The sequence below is a fragment of the Ailuropoda melanoleuca genome, chromosome 7, assembly GCF_002007445.2.
Source record: "Ailuropoda melanoleuca isolate Jingjing chromosome 7, ASM200744v2, whole genome shotgun sequence".
In the NCBI taxonomy this organism is placed as follows: domain Eukaryota; kingdom Metazoa; phylum Chordata; class Mammalia; order Carnivora; family Ursidae; genus Ailuropoda; species Ailuropoda melanoleuca.
Genome location: NC_048224.1, coordinates 41,989,382 through 42,016,130, shown reverse-complemented (window position 1 = coordinate 42,016,130; position 26,749 = coordinate 41,989,382). Strand labels below are relative to the sequence as shown.

Genomic DNA, 26,749 nt, shown 5'->3' with positions numbered 1-26,749 from the left:
AGATGTGATTTGCTCATGTCACAAGGGCCAGGTTGGGGGTAGAACCCAGACGCAGTTATTTTAATACTTACTTTAATACTATTTTTTATTTTATTTTAATACTTATTTTAATACTATTAAATGTAAGCAGGCTGGGTGACAGATAACCAATGAGTGTACATACTTACCCCCTCCGACGGGCATGGAGCACAATAGCCAACACCTTCTCTTTGCGCAGAGATGGGTGTATTTTCATGTCGAGTTGCAGGACCCACTGAGCTCTGAGAAGCCACCTACAGAAACCGTAATCAGTATCTGTGGGCGCGGAGGAAACGCTGAAGTGCAGTCAGCAGCCCAGCCAGAGGAAAAACCCTGTTTCTTATTAACTTGGAAACCCTATCCCTGGGATGCGGGTCCTTGTCTCCTCCTCCCTGTGGCTGGCCATAAAACAACTTCAGATCACAGACAGAGCCTGATTTTGACCTTGGTTTATAAACACTGCCTTTCAAAGTTTACTTCTGATCACTGATTTTGTTTTGCCAATCTTTTTTGCTAGAGGCCCTACAGTTCTAAAGCAAAAAAAAAAAAAAAGAATGAATAATCAAGAGGGTTTTTTGGTTTCTTTGGGTTTTTTTTTTTTTTGTAAGAACAAAAAAAAAGAAAGAAAGAAAGAAAGACCCTGCTCTTTCAGAAAGCCTTTTCTTTGATTTCTTATTTTGGGGCTTTGTATTTCACAGCCAGAGAGAAACGTGTGTGTGCGTGTGTGTGTGTGGGTGTGTGTGCGTGTGTGCGTGCGTGTGTGCACGTGGCCTGCTTGCTCCGGCACTAGGAGAGGACAGGACAAGTGACTCCGTTAGACAGCATATGTCTAATTCCACCATCACCTTGTCGGTTTTGTAAAGTTTCTCTTTTGTTTTTCCATCCTTCCTCCTCTTTCCTCCCCTGCACAGCGGTAAATCCTTCCCTGAGATGTTCTGTTCCCTTCAGCTTCATAAAAGCTGCTGCGGGTTCTCCTCTCACTCCCAGAGCGCAGGCTGCCAGCCCCGAGTGCCCAGCAGCAGAGAGGGCCGTTAGGGGCAGCGCACCTAGTGGTCTGGCCTCAAGCCTCTGGGCAGAGTCCCTGGAGTCTCATCCTTGCTCTGCCAGCTGTGTGGCCTTGGGCAAGTCTCCTTTCCTCTCTGAGCCTCGGTCCCCTCATCTGGCAAACAGCATTTAACTCAGAATTCAGCCGTGAGGTTTAAATAAGATCATGAATGTCAAGTATTTAATGTCTTTGCCCATAATAACAGGGTGTTATGATGTTTGGGTGTTTTCATGTAAATTTTATTTTTTTAATGGGCCGCTTGGTTCAAAATTCAAAAATTTAAAAAGGACATATACCAAAGTCTCTATTCAACTCTGTCTCTGCTCCCTAGTTGTTCTATATAGAGACAGTCAATACTACCAGTTTTTTTTTCTGTACAAATAGACAAAATTAGACAAAAACCTATACTTTTTAAAAATTTTTTTGCAGGGAGCACTCTTCCACACTCTGGTGTATGTGTGCTCCTTGCTTATTAGATCTGAGAGCGAATCCCATATGCCTTATTTACTTCACCAGCCCCCTACTGATGGACACTTAGGTCGATCCCTGGATTTGCAATGGCTCCTCTTCCCTTCCGTGGTTTGAGCCACTTCTTCCCAACAGCCGTGGTCCCTCTTTGGAAAGCCCAGAATTGCCAGGAGCAGCTTTGCCTCTGGGGAACTAAAGGCCAATGTGCCTCTGGGCACCGAATGGAGGGGCCCTGGAATAGGGAGAAAATCGTTAAAAATGCAACCACAGAGTAGGCCGACTTTGTCTCTCTCTTCTGGACTTTATAGGGCTTAGCGAGGAGTCTGAGATGCTTCCTTAAGCTGTTCCCGTCACTGCCCCCAGACACATACCCTCGGTACTCCCTTCCACCCCGGAGGCCAGTGGGGGTAGTCTCCCGTCTCCCTTCCATCCCACCGTTCCTTTCCCAGCCAGACAACCTAGCAACCCCTGTGCTGAGTTCCAGTTCAGATGCACTTGAAACCGCATACCACTGAGTTGCCGTGGCATTGTGTGCGGGGGCCTGACCCAGAAGGTCTGCAGACGCCCTTGCTGGGCAATCTGCCCTTCCATATGAACAGGCTCTTCATGCTCCGTGCCTCTGGCTCTGACTCCCACGAAGCATAAAGACGGTAACCACCAATTACAAAGCATGTGCACTCCATGCCACACGAGCGGGACAACTGACACACTTTTATCTCCGTGCATCACCATAGCACAGCCAGACCCAGGGAGCGCCTCATTCAGCCCCACTTCACAGATATGGAAACTGAGACCTAACGGAGTAAAGTGTTTTTAGCTAGGAAGGCCAGAATGGAATTCAAACTCAGGTCTGTCTAAGCCCCAAATCCTTGCTCTTAAACCATACTGGCTCCAGTAGCTGTCCCCGGGGCTTAAAACGGGAGCTGGGACATAAGAAGTATTCCATAAAAACATGTTGAAGGGAGAATAATTTTTTAAAATGATTGTCCATGGCCACATAATTAAAGCAATGGGCATTTGCTCCAGATCTGGGGAGGCAACTTTTTATGCAAATTGCAGATAGAGGCCCTCCTCACCCTCCTTGGGAGTTTTTAGCAATTCCAAATGTTTCCCTAATGGGGTTTTTATTGAAAACCAAGTGTCCACTTGGAAAGAGAGACAGAGTCATTGCCTTGCTTGTGTCTCCCAAGTTTTCTTTTTCTTTTTAAGATTTTATGTATTTGCCAGAGATTGAGTGAGACACAGAGACACAGAGAGAGAGAGAGAACACAAGCAGGGGGAACAGCACGCAGAGGGAGAAGCAGGCTCCCCACTGAGCAGGGAGTCCAATGTAGGGCTCGATCCCAGGACTGTGGGATCATGACCTGAGCCAAAGGCAGACGCTTAAATGACTGAGCCGCCCAGGCGCCCCCTGAGTTCTCAATAGTATGATTTAGTTGCTGTATGAGGCTCTATCTTCGGGTTCCCGTTGACCGTCTCCTCTACTGCAGTGCTGGAGACTTATCGGCACTATTTATGACCGAATGAGATATACCAAAATAACAAATAATCTTCCACACCAAGGAAGGCCTATCATCCAAAAATATCACACTTTTGAATCTGGACTCCCATCACTACTGTGCCATTCCGTCAGGTTACTGTGCATAATATTTTCCTGCTGCCATTCTGTTGAATCACGGCCCTCAGGTGCACACGATGTATGATGCTATTAATTCTCACGGCTTCTAAGACAGGGCAGATAATATTGCCATTTTGTAGATGAGAAAACCTGGCACCTAGAGAAAAAGGGCTGTGGCCGCAAAGATACATCTAAAATGTGCTGAGGTTTGCAGTCAGAGTGAAGGGCGGCGTGGACCAGGCTAGCCACAGGAGAGTTGCAGTGCCTGCATTCACACAGCTTACTGGGTTTTATTTTCATCCAACCTTATCTAGTTCTTTCTTGGGAGTTACTTCAAAACCCAGGATAGCCCCTGGGAAAAAGAGTTATGTGGGGAAGGAAATAGACAAGAATCACGTTTACTGAATTCTTACTATCTGCCAGACTCTGTTAAGGGTTTTACACCCATTAGCTCTGCTAATCCTGAAAATACTCCTGTAGGTGGGCATGACTTTTCCCACCGGACAGATAGAGCAACTGGGGCTCACAGAAGTGAAGGGAAACGCCCCAGGTTGCCAGGGCCCTCCGCGGTATTTGCGCAATCAAGATCTTCCAGACTCCAGAGCCCTTGTGGTTTCCAAAGCTTGGTTCCAAGGAGAGGGCAAAACCCCAGTCAGCCGCAGAGCCTGACTACCAGGAGAAAAGGTCACAGAAGAAAGCCAAAAAGAAGAGAGAAACAAAAATGGAGAGGGGGAGAAACATCCCCCCAAGTGGGCTGTGGGTTTTAAAACTTAATGATCAACGTGGGTTGGAGAGGGAAAAGATGAGGAAATGAGCTCCCTGGAGACCTGAAAATTGTTTCCTGATCTCTCTGGTTAAACATGGTCAGCTGAAGAGGGCAAAGAGCTAAGCCAAAAAATACACAGAGAAAAGCCAACGGAAACTGGGTTTTAGGGGAAGGTATTTATGTAGCAGAAACTGTCCCATGGGCATGGCTGTCCCCGCAGGTAGACCCAGCACTCAGGAGGTGCTTGCTTTCTGTCCCGACTCTAGACCTCCATCCAGTTCTGGGAATGGGTTTGTCGAGGTCAGTTTCCATGTCAATGTTATTTCCAGGATCCCCGGGCCATGCTGGCTTTGCTACCCGGTCCTGGGCCCAGAAAGGTCACACCACAACAATGTGCGTTGGAGAACCAGCCCTCAGTTTCCTCCTCTGTAAATTGGCTATAACCGCACCTTCTTCTCAGGGGTTTCTAAATGAGGATTAATCCCTATCAGTTACAAAGAACCGCACATTTATCAGGTCCTGGTTATCATTTAATAAAAGGAACTAGAAAGCAAAGGTTTGGGGAAAAAATGCTAAAACTGAGAAATTATAGGATGGCATTTTCCCAGCTGTGAAACCGCCCAGCCTCACTTCCTCAGACATCAGCTTTGTTGTTCACATTCTACTTGAATGAAACCTAATGGCAGCTCTGCGGCCCTGGGCCTTGTCTCTATCAAGTCACAACTTGACCACAGATCCCCACGTTCTCCATCCTAAAGGCTTGGCTCAGACACCAAGTTGACTGTTTCTGGGTTTCTCCTGTGCTTTCTCCTGACAGCCATGGGCTCTCCGAAGGAGATCAGTTTCTCAGACATCACCGAAGATTCGGCCACTGTCCGCTGGATGGCGCCCTCTGCCCAGGTGGAGAGCTTCCGGATTACCTACGTGCCCATTGCAGGAGGTAGGACGCGGGGGGTGGGGGGTGTTGGGGTTGGGGAGCAGCCTGGAGGGTTCGGGTGACATAGTGAAGAGACTCAGGTAATTGCCATCCTCCCACATATGACCAAAGAAAATTATTTCCGTCTTTTGGAGACCGTCTCTGTGGATTTCATTTGTAAAGCGCTGTAAGATCCTTGGAAGACCTCCCTTGTAAAGGGTCATTTGATGAAGACCCTCTCCAGCCTTGAAACCGTCAGCTCCTATGAGAAACGGACCCCAGTGTTGCTTGGCAACAGTGGCAGAGACTGTAAATACACTGGTCCTTTTCTCTTTGGGCACACTCATCTGAAAAGCAGATCCTGACCTGAATATATGTGAGGTTTCACCCTTCAGTCCTCAAATCTGTCTGTCTCAGGATAGATGGGGAGTTGTGGCTTTGCTAGTAGCAGTGGGAGTTTTAGTTCAGAGCGCAGGGGCCACAACAAAGACCACGGTGGGGGCGGGGGAGGGGTGCACCATCAGATCTGCCCAAAGACAGTCTGGCGAGTAGAAGTGTGTCCAGAAAGGATGGCTGACACTCCTCAGAGAGGTGTTGTAGCAGCTGTATGGAAGTTTGGCCAGCTGGTATGTAAGCTCCTCACCAGCCACGCAATTCTAAGAAATATAAATTGCAGCCTTTTTTAATAAATGTAAAAGTACACTCTTGACTATGACCATCTTCTTTCCTTAAAGAGTAGGATCTCTGCTGGGAAGGGAGTCTGTGTATTCCAAAGCTAAGATGATGGGTTAAATAGATCAGAAATACATTACATAGTGAGCTTCTCATATTCTTTGTGGGGAAAATAAATAAATAAAAACATGCCAGCCCTCTACTGAACGGAAACTTGCCATTTTTAGCACATTGTGACTTCATGTTTTTTCCCCTCCTGGCTCAGTTTTTGGCATCTGTACGGATGGAAAAAAAGCATTATACAAAAAGTAAGACCTCTTCTCTTATGCCAGAGGGTAGGAGCAAATGAGAGGAAGTCAAGAAAATGGTATTGGATCAAGATCTAGTTTCGTTTCCAAATCAGATGCAGCCGTTCTTGGGGCAACAGTAAGTTGCAGTGAGGTTCACCATTCCCGATCTTGCTTTTGCCATGTTCCAGGGACGCCGTCAGTGGTAACCGTGGATGGAACCAAGACTCAGACCAGGCTGGTGAGGCTTTTACCTGGAGCCGAATACCTTGTCAACGTCATCGCCATGAAGGGCTTCGAGGAAAGCGAACCTGTCTCAGGATCGTTCGCCACAGGTGCTTTTCTCACCCTCTGCATTATAGCTCATGACTCAGCAGCTGGAAAAATTTCTTTTATTTGGGAAATCCTAGTGGAAAATGGAGTGAATTTGTAGCACCAAAGACCTCATTTCTGGCCCGTCCCTGGCCTCTTATAGGCAGGGTAACCTTGATTTCATCTTTAACCGCCCTGGGCCTTCATTTCTTGGGTTAGTGTGGAAGAAAGAACACACGTTGGGGAGTCATACTGACCTGAACTGAAACGCCAAGTCTACCACTTCTAGATACATGAGCTGTCAGTGAATTTTTCTAGAACCTAATTTCCTTCTCTGTCAAATGGGTACAAATCTGCTTCCTTTGCAGGGGGCCATAGAATCGCATGACGTGATTTATGTAAAACATCTGTAAATGTAAATGACTGTGGGCATTAATCCCCCTCCTTCCCTCCCTGCGCCTTGAGGGAACCCTTTCCAGCAGGTGCATCCCAGAGACGGGTAATGGTGACAGCTATAAAGTGACCACTCCCGATTGGGCAGCTACTGTATTCCAGGCACTGTTACTAAACCCTTCGCATTTAAACCATGAAAATGGCTACTATCGTTCCCATTTTACAGAGGAAACAACTGAGATCCAGGGACATGAAACACCTTGGCCAAGGCCACCTAACTAGTAAACGCTGAAGCAAATTTGAACTTAGGTCAGTCTCACTCCAAGCCCTGTGTTCTTCTAAAATAGAGGATTATTTTCCTATTCTAACCTGATTTGTACAGCATACTGTCAGGAGGGGATATAATGAATTGCATTGAAGGAGAATGAAGTGGAAAATTTCTGTTCAGGCAGCCATGTCTCTGAACAATTTATCCTTTGATAGTCCAGCAATTATCCAGTCTAATCCATTAAGGGATCCAAAGAATGGGCCTCATAGGAAATTTTAAAAATATCCTGGTAGTCGAAAAAAGTTGATTATATGCAATTATAACATCCCGTCTGAACCCAGAGTCCTGTCCGCCCTGCCACACAGGCCCTTATTTCCCCCGTAGAAACCTTTCATTCAGGGACTCTCCAGTTGCAAAGGCTAGAAGCCCTCCCTCCCGAGGCCCATTGTCCTGGGCATTTAAAGGAGACTCTGTACAGACAGGCTGAAGCAGGAAGGAGCTGGGAGTAGACCATGGGGGCTCCCAAAAGTACTCTGCCTCCTCCTGCTTCTCAGGCCAGTCGTCACATCTCTTCGGGCTCAGGAGCCTTGTCTTTGAAATGAACTGATGGCAGCTGCCCTCCAGCCTCCCAGGGCCGTTGTCCTGGAATAATTGAGTCATAAATGCAAATGCAAGAGGATAATAGTCCTATTTAAGTTCGTTTCTGAGAAAGGGATGCCGGGTCATCGCAGGGGTTTGTTAAACGGGCCAGCGCCCTTTGTCAGTGCAAGTCATTTGGGAATCATATCGAAGACTCCAGTAATGTTAATAGTCATGTTAGTAACAGCAGCCGCCGTGAGCGAGCGCTGCCCCAGCACATTTCACACACGCACCGTCTAGTTCATCCTTCTAGCAGCCGCTCTCTGACACCTGAAGAAATGAGGTTTGGAGAAGGGCACACAGACGCCAGGCAGAGAAGCCACAGTAGAACTGGGGACCGCCAGCCTCTGGGGCCTGGCTGCACGTTGCCCACCAGCCACCTAACCGGAGCTATGGTTCAAAGCCCAGAAGAGCCTCCTGCAGCCTTGACTCTGGGGGGCTCCCTGTTTTTCTAAGTTCTTTCCCTGGGACAGTGATATGAACTATAAGAATAACCCTCATCATGTGTTCAGCCCTTGCCGGTGTAGATAGCTCCTTCCCACCTATACTATCATGTGAGCATCCGGATAACACTGAGGATAGAGCCGGGCAGAATGAGGATCCCCATTGTACAAGTGGGGAGAGAGAGGCCCGAGAGAACCCAGCCAGCAAGGAAGGAATCATGACTCAAACCCAGGGCGTCCTGGCGCCAGACTCAGGACGCAGAACTGTCCGTGCACCAGGCGCCATGTCCCAACACCAGGCACCATGTCCCAACACCAGGAGCCGTGTCCCAACACCAGGAGCCGTGTCCCAACACCAGGAGCCGTGTCCCAACACCAGGCGCCATGTCCCAACACCAGAAGCTGTGTCCCAACACCAGGCACCATGTCCCAACACCAGGAGCCGTGTCCCAACACCAGGCGCCATGTCCCAACACCAGGAGCTGTGTCCCAACACCAGGAGCCGTGTCCCAACACCAGGCGCCATGTCCCAACACCAGGAGCCGTGTCCCAACACCAGGCACCGTGTCCCAACACCAGGAACCATGTCCCAACACCAGGAGCCGTGTCCCAACACCAGGAGTCCAGGAGCAGTGAGAGAACAGCTGTGGTCTGATGTCTGACCCCACGACTGCCTAGCTCTCCAACATTTCATCATCTTTCTTTGCAGCTCTGGATGGCCCATCTGGCCTGGTGACAGCCAACATCACCGACACGGAAGCCTTGGCCATGTGGCAGCCAGCCATCGCCCCTGTGGATAGTTACGTCATCTCCTACACAGGGGAGAGAGGTAAGGCCATGTCTAAGACCCCCCCAACCAGGAGGAGTGTCTGTTGTACCAATCTCCCTCTTCCCTGCCACGTTTGGCCCAGGATGGCAAAAATACCTGGGTAGCTTGGAAGGGCCAGTGATGTCCTTGCGGCTCTCAGTATAGACTCGTGGGCTGAAGGCCGGGGCTGGATAGGTCGCTGCGGAGGGTCTGGCCAGAGGGTGGCAAGGGAGGCCTTCCCCATCCTCCTGTGCTTGTTACAAGCGAAGAGCTTCCATGTCGTGTTTATACCAAGGAAGGCTGGTAGGCCATTTAAAGGTAAACAAAGGGCACGTCTCCAGCCTGCATGCGTTCCCCCAGCCTGTCCCCCGTCTCCTGCTAGTCTCCCTGCCTATCACCATGAGCCTCCATCTCCGGGCAGCAGCTCCCGTCCCTTAGGAAGAAGGAGTTCAGAATCTAGAGTCTTAAACAAGCTATTTCAGGAGGCACTGGGCCTCTTGGAGGCTACGGAGGAGGCCAGTTGTAACAGATGTGATGGAGAAATCAGAAATTATTGCTCCTCGTCTTTGCAGACATCTGTGCTAATTAATTTACTTAGTTGGCCGACTAAACACGTGTTTGGGGCACAACACACCATGGCCACCCAAACATAAGGTCAAATACAAGAAAGAGAGGGGAGAGGGGAGAAAGAGATTGTCTTTGAGTGAATGAATTCATGCTTCTGTAATGCGTTACCCTAGAAAAAGACTCTACTATCTGAATCCCAAAGCATATGTAAGTTTCCTGTTTCACGGTTCAGAATTGTTTGACTTGCAGTGACAACATGAAGGGGCACCGTAACCGTGCCTGGGGCCTCTGAAAATCTTCAGTCAGCCCTGGGCCACTAGCTAAGAGAGTTCTTTCGGAGCATAGCACAAGTTGGAGAGTGGGGGAAGAGAGATTTGGAGGGTTATTCTTTTTACTCTTCTAGTCATTCATTCATTCATTCATTCACTCATTCATTCATCTCTTCAGTTCTTAAATATTCCTGATGAGCGAGCTCTTCCGAGTCAGGGAAGCTGGTGGTTGTACCCACAGTAAACCAGAGCACAGCTCACAGGGCTTATGGGATTAGTGGGCAGACCTAGAAAAGGGCCTGGTCCAGGAGAGGGAGTTTCATGGATGCTAAACAGAACGATCAACTCATCCCAGGTTGCCCAGGACTTCCCCAGTTCTAACACTGAAGTCCCACACCCTGGGAAACCTCCCAGTCCCCGGCCAGCCAAGGTGGTCGGTCACATGTGATCAGGAAATAAACGCACGCACCTGGCACCATGCTTTGGTTTCCACCATGGACTTGACCCAGTGGGTCTGAGAGGCACTAACCAGGCTCTAGTGTGTCTGCAGCTGCCCGAGTTTTGTGGTTCTCCAGTCTCGTGATTTAACAACATTTGCCAGATTATAAAAGGACATGAGAGTAAGTGAGAGAGAGGGGGAAGCCAGTAACGGGACACGTTCAATCTGGGCAGCCCGAGGCTTGGAGACATTAGCTGCAGCTCTCCTCCAGCTCTTCCTCCAGCTCAGCTGGGAGCTCCCCCAGCCAGCACCATGTGGAAACACCTCCTGACCCCCAGGCCCCTTCCTCCCAATTTGGTGCCTGGAAAAATCTAGTCTCCATATGATAAATCCTTTGTATACGAGGTGAGCACTCAAGAGAGAGAACAGGGTGTGAGTCATTTCAGAAATCAGACCTGCTTTTCTGCAGGGTCACTGAAAGTTTCTGCTAGAAGTAGGTGTGTGCACCGTGTGCCAAGTGTGCTGATGGCTCACACGGGAAGCGGTAACCATCTCAGCGTGCGTATTTCATGTTCAGTGCCAGAAATTACGCGCACGGTGTCCGGGAACACAGTGGAGTACGCTCTGACCGACCTCGAGCCTGCCACGGAGCACACGCTGAGGATCTTTGCAGAGAAAGGGCCCCAGAAGAGCTCAATCATCACTACCAAGTTCACAACAGGTACAGAGACGCCAGGAGCTGGAAGAAGCCCACCCACAGCCTCCATCTTGAACGGTCATACTCTCCAACCCCTTCTTTCTTAAGTCAGATCCTTGCAATGTGATGACATCAGCATCAGCTAAGTTCACCAATGCCCACTCAATCGGGACCTTGAGAAACACACCATTTCCTTTTGAACTGAAGTGACCTTGTTCTCCCCACAGACTAGGAAACGGTTTTAAGAGGAGGGCTTTTTTAAGTGGAAAACCAGTCCCCCTTGGCCCTCAACCCAGTATTTAATGATCGTTGTTCTAGGCAGGGAAATATTTTTAAGAGAAGGATTTTTCAGGCACTTTTTCCTAGATGTGCATTGGGTTTTTATACATTGGGATCTTTTTACAAACTGTAGCAAGCAGAGAAAGAGAAGAAGCGTCCTCTCGGTAGGGATGAACGCCAATATCAGCATTCATCTGTCCCCTTACTGAAGAGCAAGAGGGGTTGGGAATCACGTTCACAGCTGTGTCTTTCTCCCCAAATCCACCCAAGGCCAATCAAGAGTGTGTTGGGCTCAGGAAAATCCGGCCCTTAGGATGAAACGAACCACAGAGAATTCTGTCTTCTGACCCAGCCTCCTCATTTACAGATGGGGAAGGTCTGCCCAAGGTCATACAGATCAACGGTAGGGAAAGGACTTGAAGCCAGGCTTCCTGATAACCCAGCCAAGGGGTTTTTGTCCTAGAGTTGCTGACGTATTTGCTAACAAGTGACTTGTCTTCTGCAGATCTTGATTCTCCAAGAGACTTCACTGCTACTGAGGTTCAGTCAGAAACTGCCCTCCTCACTTGGAGACCCCCCCGGGCACCTGTCACCGGTTATCTGTTGGTGTATGAATCCGTCGATGGTACAGTCAAGGTATCTTGAAGTAGATAGACTCCCCGCTGCTGTTTGAAACTTGTACATGATCCTTAGGGGAGAGAAGAATCACCCCGGGGCTGTTTCTCCATCTCAGTGCAGCCGGGGAGCTGGAAAAAAAAAAAAAATTAACAGGGACTGGATGCCATGCCAGACCTTCTGGATCATATGCTCCAGCCCCCCTGTCTCATTGTAACCAGACTCCAGTTTTGATAGCCCGCCAAGGTCAAGAACCAGGACTCACAAGACTCGAGCACATTTTAGGAGCTGATGCGTGGTCTTTTCGTGTTTTATTGAGCAAAAGCCAAGGGCTTCTTTGGTATCTTTGCCGTATATACAGTCTCGCAGACGGCATCGTTCCATTAGATATTGAAACATACATCACCATGTTTTTAGGACAACTGTTAATGCTATTTACAGCAATTGTTATTTATATTCTCTACCCACTAACATCTTTTCTTTTACTTTCCAACTTGAAATAACTTTAGCCCTTCCTTTCACGCAAGTGAACTTGATCTCAAAACTTTATTTTCTGAACTTGTTATTGAACTTTCCATATTGGTCATGGCACTCTACGTTTCCAAGATCTTTTCCTGATTCCCTGCTCATCCATCTTTCTCTGGCGTGTTGTTATCCACATATCATCTCCTCTTTATCTCTAAGAATATATGTTACTGGTATTTTATTCTACAACCTACATAGTGTCTCTTCCAAGTTCCTTTTTTTTTCCTTTATGTTTCACTGCTGTTGTTTGGTTTGGGTATTTATCTTTCATGTTGGAGACTTCTGCCCAATGTCTGATGGTCCTTTTGTACTTGAGCCAAGAATGAAACAGCTTAGTGGGAGCTCCAGTTGCAGACATGGGGTTTGTCAACTAATGGGGCTCGCTGTAGAGTAAGCAAGTGCCCAGCAATTTTGTTGGGGGACTCCCATGTAGCAGTTCTGTAAGCCTTTTCTCTTGAGCTAGTCCTCCTCTCTAGAGGGTCTTCCAGCCCCTTCAAACCAAGCCACCAGGAGCATAGCCCGAGGAAGAGGCTGGGCCCCCACTGTGTGCATACCTTCACTTCTGTGTCCCGCGTAGCTCCGCTGGGCCTGGTGATTTGAATCCAGAGTCTTCTCTCTGGTTCGGTGTCTCCAAAGAGTACACCTCAGCCTTTCATCTGGACTGGGAAGGACAGTCATCCAGACTGGGGGTGGGGAGAGCTGGAGTCTGTTCCTTATTTATGCTGTTAAACAAACTTTTGTTCAGCCATGCCCCCACACTGGCCTTCAAAGGCCTCTTTGCTTTCGAACACATTCCATTCCTGAACTTGCTGGGCGCTGCGGCGTTCGTGAACCAGCTTCAGGCTGCCGACCCCCCCCCAGCTCAGCCAGCTATCCCCCAGCCCGCTGGGCTCTGCCCCCTCGCTGTCACCCCGCCGTACCCCTTCCCTCCCGTCAAGATTCTGTGGACACCACACACCCCCGTCTGTCTTGTCTGTCGTCCTTTTCATCCTCGTGGGCTTGTACTTTGTACCCCTTCACTCTCACTGTGGGGGCTTTCAGAAGAAAGCAGAGCTAAACTGGCATGTCCAGTCTGCCATGTTTCACTAGAAGCGGACACACATCTCTGGTTACCACCATGGCCCTTCTTTGAGTTGGCATAACAACGAGCTAACTCACTGTGTGCATGGAGGCGAGTCCCTTACGTAACTTCTCTGGGTGTCGTGTTCCCATCTGTAAAATGAGTCCATTGGACTCACCAGCCTTGCAAGTCCCTTCCCAGCAAGCGTTCTAGGACTGAGTTTTCCTCGAGTCCTGAGCCTCATTGCAGTCTTCCCTGATGGCCTAGAAAAGGGCTTTGCACAGCAGCCTAGAGAGCTGAGCGGTAATTGTATCCCCATGTCATTGAATGAACCCGGCTTTATACCTGATCCTTCCCCAGGGACCAGACCTGGGGGCCACATAAAGGTCACTGGGTCCCCAGTGTCAGCCTACTGACTTACCTTCCTGCATGTCCGGTCCCCGACTCTGTATGTTTCACTCAAGAAATCAGCTGGTGTAGGAGGAGAGAGTTCTGGACAGGATGTGGGGAGACAGGAGGTAAGACCAGCCCCTGCCACCAACAAATGATGGCTTGAGAGCGAGTCCATCAGCTGCTCTGGAAGTCAGCCCCTCAACCCTCATGGAAGAAGCAGGGTAACCTCACCTGCCCAGAGTGAGGATGCGAGAGGACCTTGCAGGGGCTTCCGCACTGGCTCATTATTGCCTGCACCTCATCGACCGTGTTTGCAGGTTGCAGACACCATTGGGTTGGGTTTGCTAGTGGTGAGGGTGAATTCCAATCCCAGACACCAAGGTCATCTGCTAAAAGGTGAATTCGCAGGCACTGGAAGCTAGAAAGAGGATTTGAAAAGGAGGAAGACCTCCCGAAAGCTGAAATGAATGTCCTCTGGACAGAGTCGCAGTGAGCAGTCCCAAACTATGGTGGGGGGGGGGGGGTTGGAAGAGGTCTGGCGGCCGAGGCACACACACGCCTCTCCTGGACATCTCTGTTCTAGAAAGAGACATGCAGGGTCGGCTCAGGCTTTCCCTGTGCCGTGCCTGCTGAGCTACTCCAGTCATCCCCTGACTCAAGAGAGCCCCAAACTGACTGCACCAGAATCACTCGGGAGCTTCTTACATACGCACCTGGCAGAGCCCCACTTCTGGCTCTTACGAAGCAGCCAGTCTGGGATGGAGCCCGGGTGGCATATTATTTTAAAGATTCCCAGAGGACTGTGAAAAAGAGCCATATTAGGGACTGCTGGTCTCAAAATCTGAACCTTTTGCCCTTTGTGTGATTCATGTTGCAACCAAGTTAAGCTGGGTTCACTTCATTCACTTGTTCAAAAACCTTCTGGGAATCCGCATTCCTCATCGAGATAAACTTCAGATTCCATAGCTTGGCGCTCAAGGCCCTTTGTAATCTGGTCTTTGTCCACTTCTTCCCCCAGTCCAGGACCCAAAACAAAGTGTGGTTCAGGTAGGTCATTACGTCCTACTCTGCCCCTTCTGGCCTCAGGATCTTTGCTCATGCTGCACTTTCCCCATCTCTGATGTCCCAGAAGTGAACATGGAGCCTGACACAGAGTGAGACTCAGTGGATTCGTTTGAATGAAGAAATGAATGGATGGGTGAATGAATGAATGTCTCATCTGTACCCTGAGGACTTATGTGGCAAAAAACTATTATATTCTTTCTTCTGCCCTTAGGAAGTCATTCTGGGTCCAGAAACCACCTCCTATAGCCTGGCGGAGCTGAGCCCCTCCACCCACTACACAGCCAAGATCCAGGCATTGAATGGGCCCCTGAGGAGCAAGCTGGTCCAGACCATCTTTACCACAAGTAAGGGGTCAGGGTGCAGCGGGGCCTTGAGATCGAACTTTGTGAGACTAGACCGTCCCTCCACTTCCCTGACTATGACGGAATTTTTCCAACAAATCTCTTTAAAAAATCAGTGCCTGCTACTCCCTGAGAGCCCGAGGAATATGGATGCAGGAGGTTGAGGGCCTCGTGGTGAAAGGGAAGGAGGGCCAGTAGGGAGACCCCTGGATACAAGCTCCATCTCCACCACTTGCTCTGGGTGATTTAGGAAAGTTACCACCACTCTGCAAGCCTCGGTGTCTCCATCTATACAATGGGATTCACAAGCATCCCTTCTCACGAGGACCCTGTGCTGTGTCTGAACTCCTAGCCCAGTGTGGGGCCGTGGGCCGCGCTCACTGGAAGCCGGGTCCCATTTTTTTCTCCTTCATCATGTCAGCCTTCACAAAGCCTGTCTGTGGTCGAAATCAAAACCAGTCCTGCCAGCAAGCTGGTAGGATCATCAGGCCCAGGTCTCTGCAGGGGAAGCTGAGGCTCCCAGAGACTCAATGACTCCAGGGTCTAGCACGAGCAAGAGGCAAATCTGGGCTCAGGGGTTCCAGGCCCCAGAGAGCAGCCCTGCGCCCTGCCACCGGGGGTCGTCTGCAGATGACAGATGTGCAAGGCGTTTCTCTGGTGCATGAAGAGGATGCACGCATTCCTGAGGAAGGCAGGACTGGGTCCCTGGACAGCCCTGACCGTGGGATACACGGAGTGCAGCCCCACCCCGCCTCCTGCCCTTCACACTTCACTCTGGTCACTCTGCACACCCCTGCTGAGGGAGCTGCCGAAGCCAAAGCCCCTTTGGCCAGACCTCACACCCGGTGCTGATTGTGCCCTAAAGATGCTCCCAGACCGGGGCCGGGAGATAAACCAGTACACAGCTCGTGACGCAGCCTCAGGTGAAGCTGGTCAGATCAGAACCCTCCATTCTCTGTTCCACCTGCTCAGCACGGCCCCAAGATTGCCCATTTCTATCAAGTTTTACATTTTTTTTACGGCACGTGATTGCACGTGGGGATTCCCCAGGCGTTCTTGTTTGGTCTCTCCCAGGCTCAGAGCAGTTAAATGACCTCTCCAGGGTCCCGAGGCAAGGGAGTGCAAGTTCAAGACTAGAATCCTTGTCTTTGGCTCCCAAATCCTCTGAAGAAGTTGGGATGCATGGTTATTAGATGCCCCGTAGAGTGCCCTGATCCACGGCGAGCCACCAACTGGTGCTAGAGACCTGGCCATCCTGCCAGTACCTGGGTCTTCACCGGGTGCTGCCCGGCCGCTCGAGGTAGATCAAAGTCAGCCTGATACTCGCTCCTCACAGCGGCTCAGCTCTCCTCCCACTGATACCATTAGCATCTTCCAGGAATATAAGCAACTGAGCTGGCTGCCTTGTATCCATAACCTCTAAAGCCTCATTGCACCCCTGCGAGACCCCATCTTGCACATAAGAGAACAGAGCGGGGGAGAGGTTGAGCTGAATGCTCATAGGCATCTAGCCAATATGCTGCAGTCTGAAAGCTCCTGTCCCAATCCGCCTGCTCTCAGAGGGCCACTCTTCCTTCTTATCTCGCAGTCGGACTCCTGTACCCATTCCCCAGGGACTGCTCCCAAGCCATGCTGAATGGAGACACAACCTCTGGCCTCTACACCATTTATCTGAATGGCGATAAGTCCCGGGCTCTGGAAGTCTTCTGTGACATGACCTCTGATGGGGGTGGATGGATCGTGAGTATCCCGACCTCTCAGGCATGGGGTCCGGGGGCAGAGGGTGCAGCAGGGGCGGGGAGGAGGGCAGGTCCTCCCCGTGTTCTCAGACACCAATGTTTGGAGGTTTTGCAAGATAGTGCCTGTCATCCAGAGACGCTTAGGAACCATCTCTGAAAAAAACGAATGGGGAAGAAGCCAGGGATATAAACCAGGAGAAAATAATTTACTTGTAATTTATCTAATCTGATCCTCAAACAATTCTGTGATGCACAAAAATGTTGGTGGTCATGGAGCCCACTATGTGGATTGATGAGCATTTGCTATCTACCACTAAGAATTTTATGTGAATTATTTCAATCCCATTACTGTTCAAGCTGGGTAGTATTTTGTTCAATTAATAAACCGTTTCTTTTTTATTTGAGAGAGAGAGAAAAAAAGAAAACAAGAGCAGGGAGGGGGGCAGAGGGAGAGGGAGAAGCAGCCTCCCCACTGAGCAGGGAGCCTGATGTAGGGCTTGATCCCAGGACCCTGAGATCATGACCTGAGCCGAAGGCAGAGGCTTAGCCGACTGAGCCACCCAGGTGTCCCTAAACTTTATTTTTAGGCAGTTTTAGGTTCACAGCCCAAGTGAGCGTAACGTGCAGAGTGCCCACAGACCCTGCCCCACGCGCATGGCCTCTCCCCCATCAACATCCCACACCAGAGTGTTGCATTTAGAACAAGTGATGAGCCCACCTTGACACATCGCCATCACCCAAAGCTGGGTGGTATTTTTAATCCCTGTCTTTCAGTGGAGGTGGCCTGCCCAGAGTTACACAGCCAATTAGTGATGGACAGAGCTGGGGACTGGCTCTTTTCCCACAGTTCGATGTTCTTCCTCCCAGAAGGATGCCTTCTCCTTCTTCCAATAGCTAAAGCATGCCCTGATTCATTGGTTATATTCCAGGTGTTCCTGAGACGCAAGAATGGACGTGAGGATTTCTACCGCAACTGGAAAGCCTATGCTGCTGGGTTTGGGGACCGCAGAGAAGAATTCTGGCTCGGTAATGCAGCCCTGCGTGTGTGTGTCCCATTTCTGCCTTCCTTGTCATCGTTCTAACCTACAGCAACCCATGGGAGAGAGGAGCCTAGGAGGAAACAGTAGCTCTGGTAGTAGATACGGACTATCAACCCTTCCATGGAAAAGACTTTAAATTCTCTAGGTCATTACAAATAAAAATCTGATCCAGGGAAGGCCAACGACCAGAGCTAAAGGATGAGCATAGCCTGAAGTCGTTCACTGAACCTCTTACAGACTCGTCCTCACCGATATTATTAACTGTTTCTGTCCTGGGCTCCGGGTGCTGAGATGGGCCTTACAGCCATAACCTTGAGCCTCCTAGCACCTGGGCAAGGTACAAAATTGTGTCTTACAAGTAGGAAAAGAGGGATGAAGTCACGTGCTCACAGGAATCTAGCCAATAAGCAGTGGAGCTGTCCCTTGAAATCTCCCCACACAATACCACCAAGCCGTCTTCCGTCCATCCATCCAACCATCCATCCATCCATTCATCCGGCCGTCCATCGGTGCAGCTCGCACTTTCCCACCATCTCCCTGCAGGGGGCACTGTTCCGTGTTCCGGTGCCTGTGCTGGGGAATGTCCACCCAGTTGGCATCCACGGCCTCTCTCCTGCAAGGAGCTTTGGAGTTTAAAAGGAGCTTTCTCCACCTTACCTCCTTTGATCTTCACAATGCGCTAGGAGGTGGGCAGGGCAAAGATGTCACCCCGAGTTTACCTGAGGCTCAGAAGCGTCCTCTCTCGCCTGGCGTTGTGCCAGCGAGGAGCGGACCAAACCGCAAGGCCCGGTCTCTGCGAGGCGAACCTCTTTCTGGAGCCCAACCGCTGCTCCTCCCGGGTGGATGGAGTAGAAGCAACTGCCTCAGTCACTCGTGCTTCTGTAACCCTCACCTGTCCTCCGCAGGGCTGGACAACCTACACAAGATCACGGCCCAAGGGCAGTACGAGCTCCGGGTGGACCTGCGCGATCACGGGAAGACAGCGTACGCCGTCTACGACAAGTTCAGCGTGGGGGACGCCAAAACTCGCTACAGGCTGAAGGTGGAGGGCTACAGCGGGACCGCAGGTAGGGGACAGCCCCGCTCCCCGCCTCCGAGACCTCGAAAGCCTTCCCTGGGTGTTCAGCTCTCTCCTTCCTTCGTGAATCCATCCACTTATCACATCAACACATCTCTGACTCCTGCTTATTACTAGTCCCGAGCTGCAACTGAGAGGAGCTGGGTGGATACTTTGGTCACCAAAACACAGAGTAGGGCTGGGAATCAGAAAAAGCTGTCTCTTTCTTACCCATTTTTAGATACCAACTTTAGATGGATAAACAGTCTGTTGGGGGCCTGAAGACTCACCTAATCCAGTGCATCTAAGTTTATTTAAATTTCTTGTGTGCGTAGGACCCTCCGGGGATCCCGTTAATGGGCCGGTGTGGACACACCAAGATTCTGTGCTTCTTACGGGTTTCCCTGGCCGTGCCACTGTCGGGGATGTTGCTGGTCTGTGGACCACAATTTGAGTAGCAGGCCATCCACTCCTTCCCCCAGCTGCGTGCACCTTTCCAAGGACATCCCCCCCCCCCATGTGGCTGTCCAGCCGCAGCCCACATCCCCCCATGGCCAGAAGCTCACCATCTGCCAAGTGGCCTTCCGGTTCATGTCTGGTGCATAACGTAGCTCAGATCTTGCAAGTGGCATGGCCTTGAAGTGGCCTCTGGGTGATTTTCTGGCTCGACATGAGAGGAGGAATTACAAGGAAGCCACACGCATTCAGGCCTCTGAGGGAGCATCTCCCTTTTGCGGATATTCCGCAAGCATTACGCCCTTCCAGTTCTCACGGATGCTGTTCCAGGACGATGTTGCTATGACACAGATGAGGAAACTGAGACCCAGAAAAGTTGGGTGATTTGCCTGATGGGGACCCAAGGGGCAGGCTTGGTGGCAGACAGGCGTGCTTGGTAACGAGGAGGGATCAGTTCTAACAGTATAGCCATCCTTCCCAGCTTTGGGGTGGCGTCCAATTATGTCCATGAAAACAGAAAAGACAGAAGCTGTGGTACATTTCCAGCCTCTCTGAGCCCCGGGAGGTAACTTCCATTATGGGAAGAGTCTCCAGAGAAACATAGGCCGTCTAAGGAGAGACCAGGCTCTTTCGAGATCAGTGTGGCGGTAGTGAAGAGAGAGAGCCAGGGGCCAGAACTGTTTTCATTCTTGCGTCCCTCAGAGAATGCTGACATTTCATTACCTGGCAATCAATATCTCTTTGAGTGAAGTGGCTTCAGGCAAGAAGGATACTGTTACCGGGTTGGGGGGGCGGCCTGAGCATCAGGAATGCGGCCTCCACCCACCTCTCTGCATTTATTTCCAAAGCCCCCTCACTAGGGTAGCCCTGGGAGAGCTGCATCCTCGGGTGGCTGCCTGCTTTCCCCGGGGGGGCATCATGTTTCACCCATACCTCCCTGCTCTCGGTCGCTTCCTCGTTAAAGAGGCATCTGAGACGCTTTGTACCTCGCTTCAAAATATCAGTGCCGCCTTTCCCCCTCTGAGCTCCGTCATGTAAAGGAATGCAAAAACCGATAAAAGTAACAAGGATCGCAGCTATTATGCAAACCCCTCTACCTTCATATCCATTGATTGTCCCAACAGCACGCTGAAGTGGACGGAATCCCTGTGCTAATTCCATTTTCTAGAAGATTCAAACACTGAGGCTCAGCAAGAGGCTTGACAGGGGCCAGGTCATACGGGGCAGTGAGAGCTGGACCCTCCAAAGCCACCCACAAGGCTCTTCCTACCACATTATGCTGCTTCTAAAAGAAATGAGCCCTTGGGTTGGGGGTGGGGGACTCTCCTGCTCCCTCCAGTCCTGTGTTCGATACTAATTCTGGGGCCAAGGTTCAAGGGAGCCCACCCCAGGATCTTTCAGTCGCCACCCCGGGTCTGCCTTTCCGAGCCCACGAGAAAACCCCGGCTGGACTCCTCAGATCTGTATTTCCTCTCCGCAGGCGACTCCATGGCTTATCACAACGGCAGATCCTTCTCCACGTTCGACAAGGACACGGACTCAGCCATCACCAACTGTGCCCTGTCCTACAAGGGGGCTTTCTGGTACAAGAACTGTCACCGTGTCAACCTGATGGGGAGGTACGGGGACAACAACCACAGTCAGGTGAGCTAACTGCGAGGGTTGGGGGCAGGGCTCGGGACGCTGGTCGCGGGTGACAGGCGGGCAGCCGAGCCCCTCGGTCCCCGCTGAGACCCCGGGGCAGCGACCTCCGGGACATGGTGTCACATCTGTTCCCAGCAAGGAGGGACCTCGGGGACACTGCAGGTCAGGTAAAATCCTCGAGACGGCACCTGTTAACCCTTGAAGATTCCAGAAAGCTCTCCTCAGAACCTTTGTCTGAACTCCAGAAGGAAAGCAGATAAAGTGAAGGCCATCTAGCTGACGTGGGGCGAAAGTGGGGTGTTCTTTTCACCTTAATGATGTTGCCCCCAGGACACTAGCATTTCACTCTAGCATTATTGTGCCACCTTTGTTTCCTCGTCCCCTGCCGCAGAGTGACACAAAGTCCTCCTGGGAAAAAAACAAAAACAAAACAAAAACACCTGCCCAGAAGGAAACTTCTTTTTCCATCCTCCTCCTCCCAATGGGGGCTGGTGTGAGAGGCCACGAAGGAGTTCTGGGAGCCCCGTCCCAGCTCTGGCTCTGCCCCGGTAGCTGTGTGGACTCGGCGAGGTCACGTTCCCGCTCCGGCCTCCGTCCCCAGCGTAGAACGAGGAGGGCTTGCGTCCGGCCTGGCACCAAGTACTCCCCAGAACTGAGTAGTCACAGACACGTTTGCTCACGGGCCGAGCCGGCCATCCTCACGTCCCAGCCGCCCGTCAGAGTCAGAGACTGCCCGCGCTCAGTGGATGTCAAAGCATTAGAATCCTATAAAGGGTCTCTCTTTTCTTGCCTCGTTTCACCAGCCATTAACCCCCCTCACAGCCCAATGCTGCTTAAAGAGAAGAGGGGTCAGAAAATGAGGTGGTGGCCTCCTAGGAGCACTGCTGGAAGCCGACCCCCTTCCCTGCCGGGGCAAGGGGCCCTGGGGGTTTTGACGGGCAGACTCTACCATCTGTAGACTCTGGGAGATTCAAACGTGGCATTAGGGGGCCCGGACACAATATAATCTTTTCTTGGGCAAAAAAAAAAAAAAAACCTTCGGCCCAATTTCCAAGGGTACTTTTCCCTGTTGGAGATGAGGGAAGTCACATTTGCTTCGCACCTGCAACGTGCCCTGCACTACGATTGCTCCCTTACAAAGCCACTGAACCCTCGTAGCATCCTTTCAAGGTTGGCACTATCAGACCCTAAAGGGGGGGGGGGAAGATGGCGATGCTGAGGCCCAGAAAGCTTTGATGACTGGTTAAGGCCATGTAGGTCTCAAGTAAGAGCCTGAAGATTTAACCCTCTATGTCAGGTTGTAAGATTTTGTTCCACCTGTGTTCTCCTGCCGTTCCGGACAAACCCTTATTAAAACACCCCAGGGGAATCCTGGCAATTAGAGACTCCCCTCATATAGCTCGTCCATTCCGTAACCTCCAGTCGTGACCGGAATTCCTTCAGCACTTCCTCCTACCCACGGCAAGTTTCACGAGCCGCCATTTTGTGTCACGACGGCCCCTCAGAGCTCAATGCAAACGCAGGTGGCTTCTGACTGAAATTTAAAAGATTGAGTCAGATTCAGCCAGCAACTTTGAAAGTCCTCACTACCCAGATCAATATAGACTGAGCTATTGATCTACCAAATGGTCAGGTTGAAACAGAGCTCCCTTTGTTCCCGTGGACCAAGCAGCAGCGGTCGGGGAACGCCTTGCCTAGTGGAAACCAATCTGGAGGGCTTCTCTTTTTCACAGGGCGTTAACTGGTTCCACTGGAAGGGCCACGAGTATTCCATCCAGTTTGCGGAGATGAAGTTGAGACCCAGCAACTTCCGAAATCTTGAAGGCAGGCGCAAGCGGGCGTAAATTCCAGGACCAACTAACTGGCTGGGAGAGGAGTAGGGCCCAGAGGAAGAAGCAGATTTTACCAAAGTCTCAATACAACCCGTCCAACCATCAAGCCACACCCGGGTATCTGGCAGGAGATGAAGCTGACCGTGGATCACCGGGCCGATGGCAGGAGCACTGCCTCACCGACCCTGCGAGTACTTCCTTCGCACCAAAGACGACAGTCTCCACTGGTGTCTGTTTCGTTGTTTGAATCGGCAAACATCTTCCAGGGATGGCGTCACGGTGGTTGTCCTTCTCTTGGGTGGCTCTGGGAATGGGAGAGGGGTAGGCTGTACAGTGGTAGTTTGTGGTAGGACCAGCTGTATTTTACACAAAGCTGTATAAGTATCATTATTTTTGTTCGCGATGATTCGGTGTCTGTCATGGGAGGCCGTCCCCACCCCCCCTTTTTTTTTTTTACATTTCATGCAACAAAAACCAGAAAAGCAATACTGTTTCGATTTTAAGGATACGATTAATATTATTAATATAATTATAATGACGATGAAAACTAAGAATTTTTAAAGAGATCTTCCTTTCCAAAACACATCTGGACAGTACCTGATCGTATTTTTTTTAAAATAAAAGCACAAGTACTTTTAAATTTGGCTGTTGTTTTTGCCTTTCATTGTTGAGCCTGAATTCCACCAAAGCCAATGTATTTGAACAGAAGGAAGAATGCTGGGAAGGAACAGTGAGGAGGAAGGGAAGAAGGGAGGGGGGCCTACAGGCTGGGAAAGAAGAAAGCACTTTTTTGAACAAAGCTGAACGAGGTTGGAAAAAGTTAGCACTTGAGATTCAACTTCTTGCTCAGTATTTTCAAGACTAAGAGTTTATGGTTTCAGAGATGCTTTTATACCCCTCTTCTAGAAATTCCATGATATAGATGAGGAAACAGTTGTTATCCAGCAAGAATTAACATGCCCAGAGGCAGACTACCTGAGTTCAGATCTTGGCTCCACCATCCCCTAGTTCCCTAACCTCTCTGTGCCTCAGTTTCCCAATCAAAAAAGTGGGGGCTACTCACGCTTCTTAACTGCATAGCATTTCTGTGGAAAAAATAAATGTCATCCAGACGAGGACCTTAACGTGGTTCCTGGTGTAGAGTAAATGCCAATAAGGACTAGCTGTCTCTACGGCCGCTTTATACATGGCAGGCCGGGGTTCACAGGAGTGCAGTGACTTGCCCGCGGCCACCCACCCAAGTAATCATAGAACTGGGATTTCAACTCAGGTCTCCAGCAGCAGTGTTCTTGCTCTCCCTCGGGACCCTGATGAAAATCCCTCCTTCCCTGGGGCCATGTGTGCCGTGAGTTACGGAATGATCTTACGGAAGTCCAGCTGGATCTGTTAGGAAGATCTCCCCCTCCCACCCCGTGTCCCCCAGCCTCAGCCTGAATGCGTCTAGTGATGGAGGGAACTCACTGCCCAGCACGGCAGATCTGGTTGTACTCGGCAAAGGTTGAATATCCAGTTAGAACCACACATTACACATTTGTCTTTGAAAACAGGGTGCATTGGGGGAAGGTGGGGGTGGGGAGCAATTCCTAGTTGGTTCTCTAGGGGATTTTCAGCAAAGGGATTTATTTAATGAAAATGTTTGGGCTGATAGGCCTCATTCAAATGGAATGTGATGGCTCAGACATGAGGCCGAGAAGAACTTATGGCTCAGGCCAGATCCTCTGCTGCTGAGTTTATCTTGCTTTAATAAATGCTGTCACGTTATATACACAATCGGCTATCCCAGATCATAAGACTCATCGCCTGCAGTTCTGCCATAGCAACACTCGCCTGGCTGTGTAAACCCGAACAAACGGCCTCCCTGTAACAACCAGCCTCTAGCAGGAGGCTTAACCCTCTGCTGACGGCTCCCTTGGGAGGCTCTGCGCCCCGCTGCTGTCCCCTCCCCGCAAATAACAGAGGTAATGAGGCGGGTGAGGCACTTCCCAGAAGCCACGCCGGAGTCAAATTCCCCATCACACAGGAGTCCTTAAACTTGGCCCTGGGAAGGTTGCACATGCCCCCATGTGGGGATGAGCAGGCCTGAGGGCCCGAGCCAAGACACTCAGTGCTGCCCACATCCCGGTCCAAGCATGAGCTCACCAGTCCTAACATGGCCTTCAGGGGCTGACTCTGGCTTTGTCTAAGCAAACGCCTCCATCCTGAAAGGGCTCCTGCAATTCTCCACTGCCGCCTGTCCACCGAGAATGAATTCCCAGGGAGTCTGGCCTTCCCTTTGCCCTTCCTCCAGCTGCTCCCCTCCCTTCTCCCTGCTTGTACCCTTCGAGGCCACCCCACATGAATTCTATCAGGGGACCCCATGCCCTCAGGTTTCTGGCTGGCTATCAGAATGGGAAGTGCTGGGACACTGAAGGCAGGAGACTGGGGGTGGGGGTCAGGGTCCTTATTTTCCAGCCCCACCACTGTAGCATCACCAGGGGGCTGACAGTTTCCCTCCTAGGAGAGGCACAGTGCCTGTCCATTGACCGTCCCCACTCAGCAGTCTCTCCAGGTGTCAGATAGCTGTCTCCCCTCGAGCCCCTTCAGGCCCGAGGATGGTCCCTGCACCACAGCTGCTGCCAGACCCGGGGCCGTGCAAGGCCTTGTGGCTCTCCCCCACCCTGCCTGCACCTTCTGAAACAGTCCCCCTACCCCTGCTTCTCCCGGGGACCCTGACAGACAGGCCCACTCTCCGGGATCCTGGGCACCACTGTTTTCACTGCACTCAGGCCTCCGACCATGGAAGCCACAGGGCAAAATACTCTCTCCTCCTCCCCGTGGGAGTGGGGGCACCTAACTTGAACTCTGCCCACTGGACACCTGCAGGAGGACCTCTAGCCTTGAACAAGGAATGCAAATCAAAGAGCCAAGGAGGCTGGCTGCCCCATGGTCACCACAGTGTCTGCCCACACATCCCTGCCCTTTGGGACAATCCATCCCACCGTCTCCCTCTCTCAGCCTGCCCCTCCCATGCCATTTGCTGCCAACGCCAAGTACGGGGTGGGGGCCCCTGGTGGGTTGTGCTGATTGGCTCTCTCTTCTCCCCCAAGATTCTCTTTCCGCTTTCTGCTTAAAAGTCAGTACTGAATACCCCCCACAGGCCCAGCACTATGTGACCAAAATAACCACGGGCCCTGGTCTCTTGAGCAGCTTCCATGCCAGGGCAGGCCGGCGACAACCACCACAGCAGACAAGCAAACAGGGTAGGCTTGGGGAACAAAGCCGAGACACTCCGAGAATATCTAACAAGGACCTGACCCTGACCGAGAAGGGCTCCCTGAGAAAGGACATCTGAACCTCACTGACCTAAACGATAAGCAGGCATTAACCAGGGAAGAAGGCAGGATCTCTAGAGGCCCTGAGATGGCCAGGCTGTGCAGAAAGCAAGCTAGGAATCCCATCTTGCAGGTTCTTTTGGTCCAGGATGAGGATTTTGATCTTTTTTCCTAAATGCAATAGGAAGCTACTAAGGAATTTTAAGCAGGGGACGATTATGATCATATCTTTTCTCTAAACCATCTTTGTGCTGCGGCCTGCAAGCCGGGAGGGGCCGCAGGGGCGCAGGGGAAAGGTGATGGAGTTTGAGTGGCTATGGGGTCATGGAGATGGGGCATACGGTTCTGAGAGACGTTTGGAAGGAAAACCCATAGGAATTGGGGTCCCAGAGAGCTGCTCCACGTCCACGCCCCAGTTCCGGAACTGCTCTCAGTTCCTGCAGGGGGCGTCTTCTAGATGCAGCTCAGTAGGGGTGTGTGGAGCTGAAGTCAAGGCCCTATGAGCCTCAGGAACCCAGGGGGCTTTAGGGTCCCATAGAACTAGGCCTTGCTCCTCAGACTTTGGATTGGGGGAAGGGGGCAATCAGGGAAGGTCCTTGGAGGTTACTGTGATTAGAATAGAATTAATGCCAAGGCGAAGCTATGGCAGAACGCAAAGGGTGAAGGTGGTGGGGGGCCGGGGGCTTGCCCTGAAGGCTTTATGTCCTCTGAGTGCAGCTGAGAGTTGCCGATGGTGTTTAGGGCAGGAGTGACGAAATCAGCGTTGC

The 26,749-nt window shown here is 51.0% G+C and overlaps 1 protein-coding gene across 1 annotated transcript in view; it reads left to right on the top strand.

Moving 5' to 3' along the window:
- Window positions 1–23,145, top strand: part of TNC (tenascin C) — a 73,287-nt gene extending 50,142 nt beyond the window's left edge. The window contains 11 exon segments of the mRNA XM_034664389.1: window positions 4,733–4,855; window positions 5,982–6,125; window positions 8,555–8,674; window positions 10,506–10,649; window positions 11,410–11,540; window positions 14,774–14,906; window positions 16,492–16,643; window positions 17,572–17,668; window positions 18,588–18,749; window positions 20,676–20,839; window positions 22,573–23,145. Coding sequence (XP_034520280.1) covers window positions 4,733–4,855; window positions 5,982–6,125; window positions 8,555–8,674; window positions 10,506–10,649; window positions 11,410–11,540; window positions 14,774–14,906; window positions 16,492–16,643; window positions 17,572–17,668; window positions 18,588–18,749; window positions 20,676–20,839; window positions 22,573–22,683 — 1,481 coding nt within the window. The 3' untranslated portion in view covers window positions 22,684–23,145.
- Window positions 23,146–26,749: the final 3,604 nt, after the last annotated feature.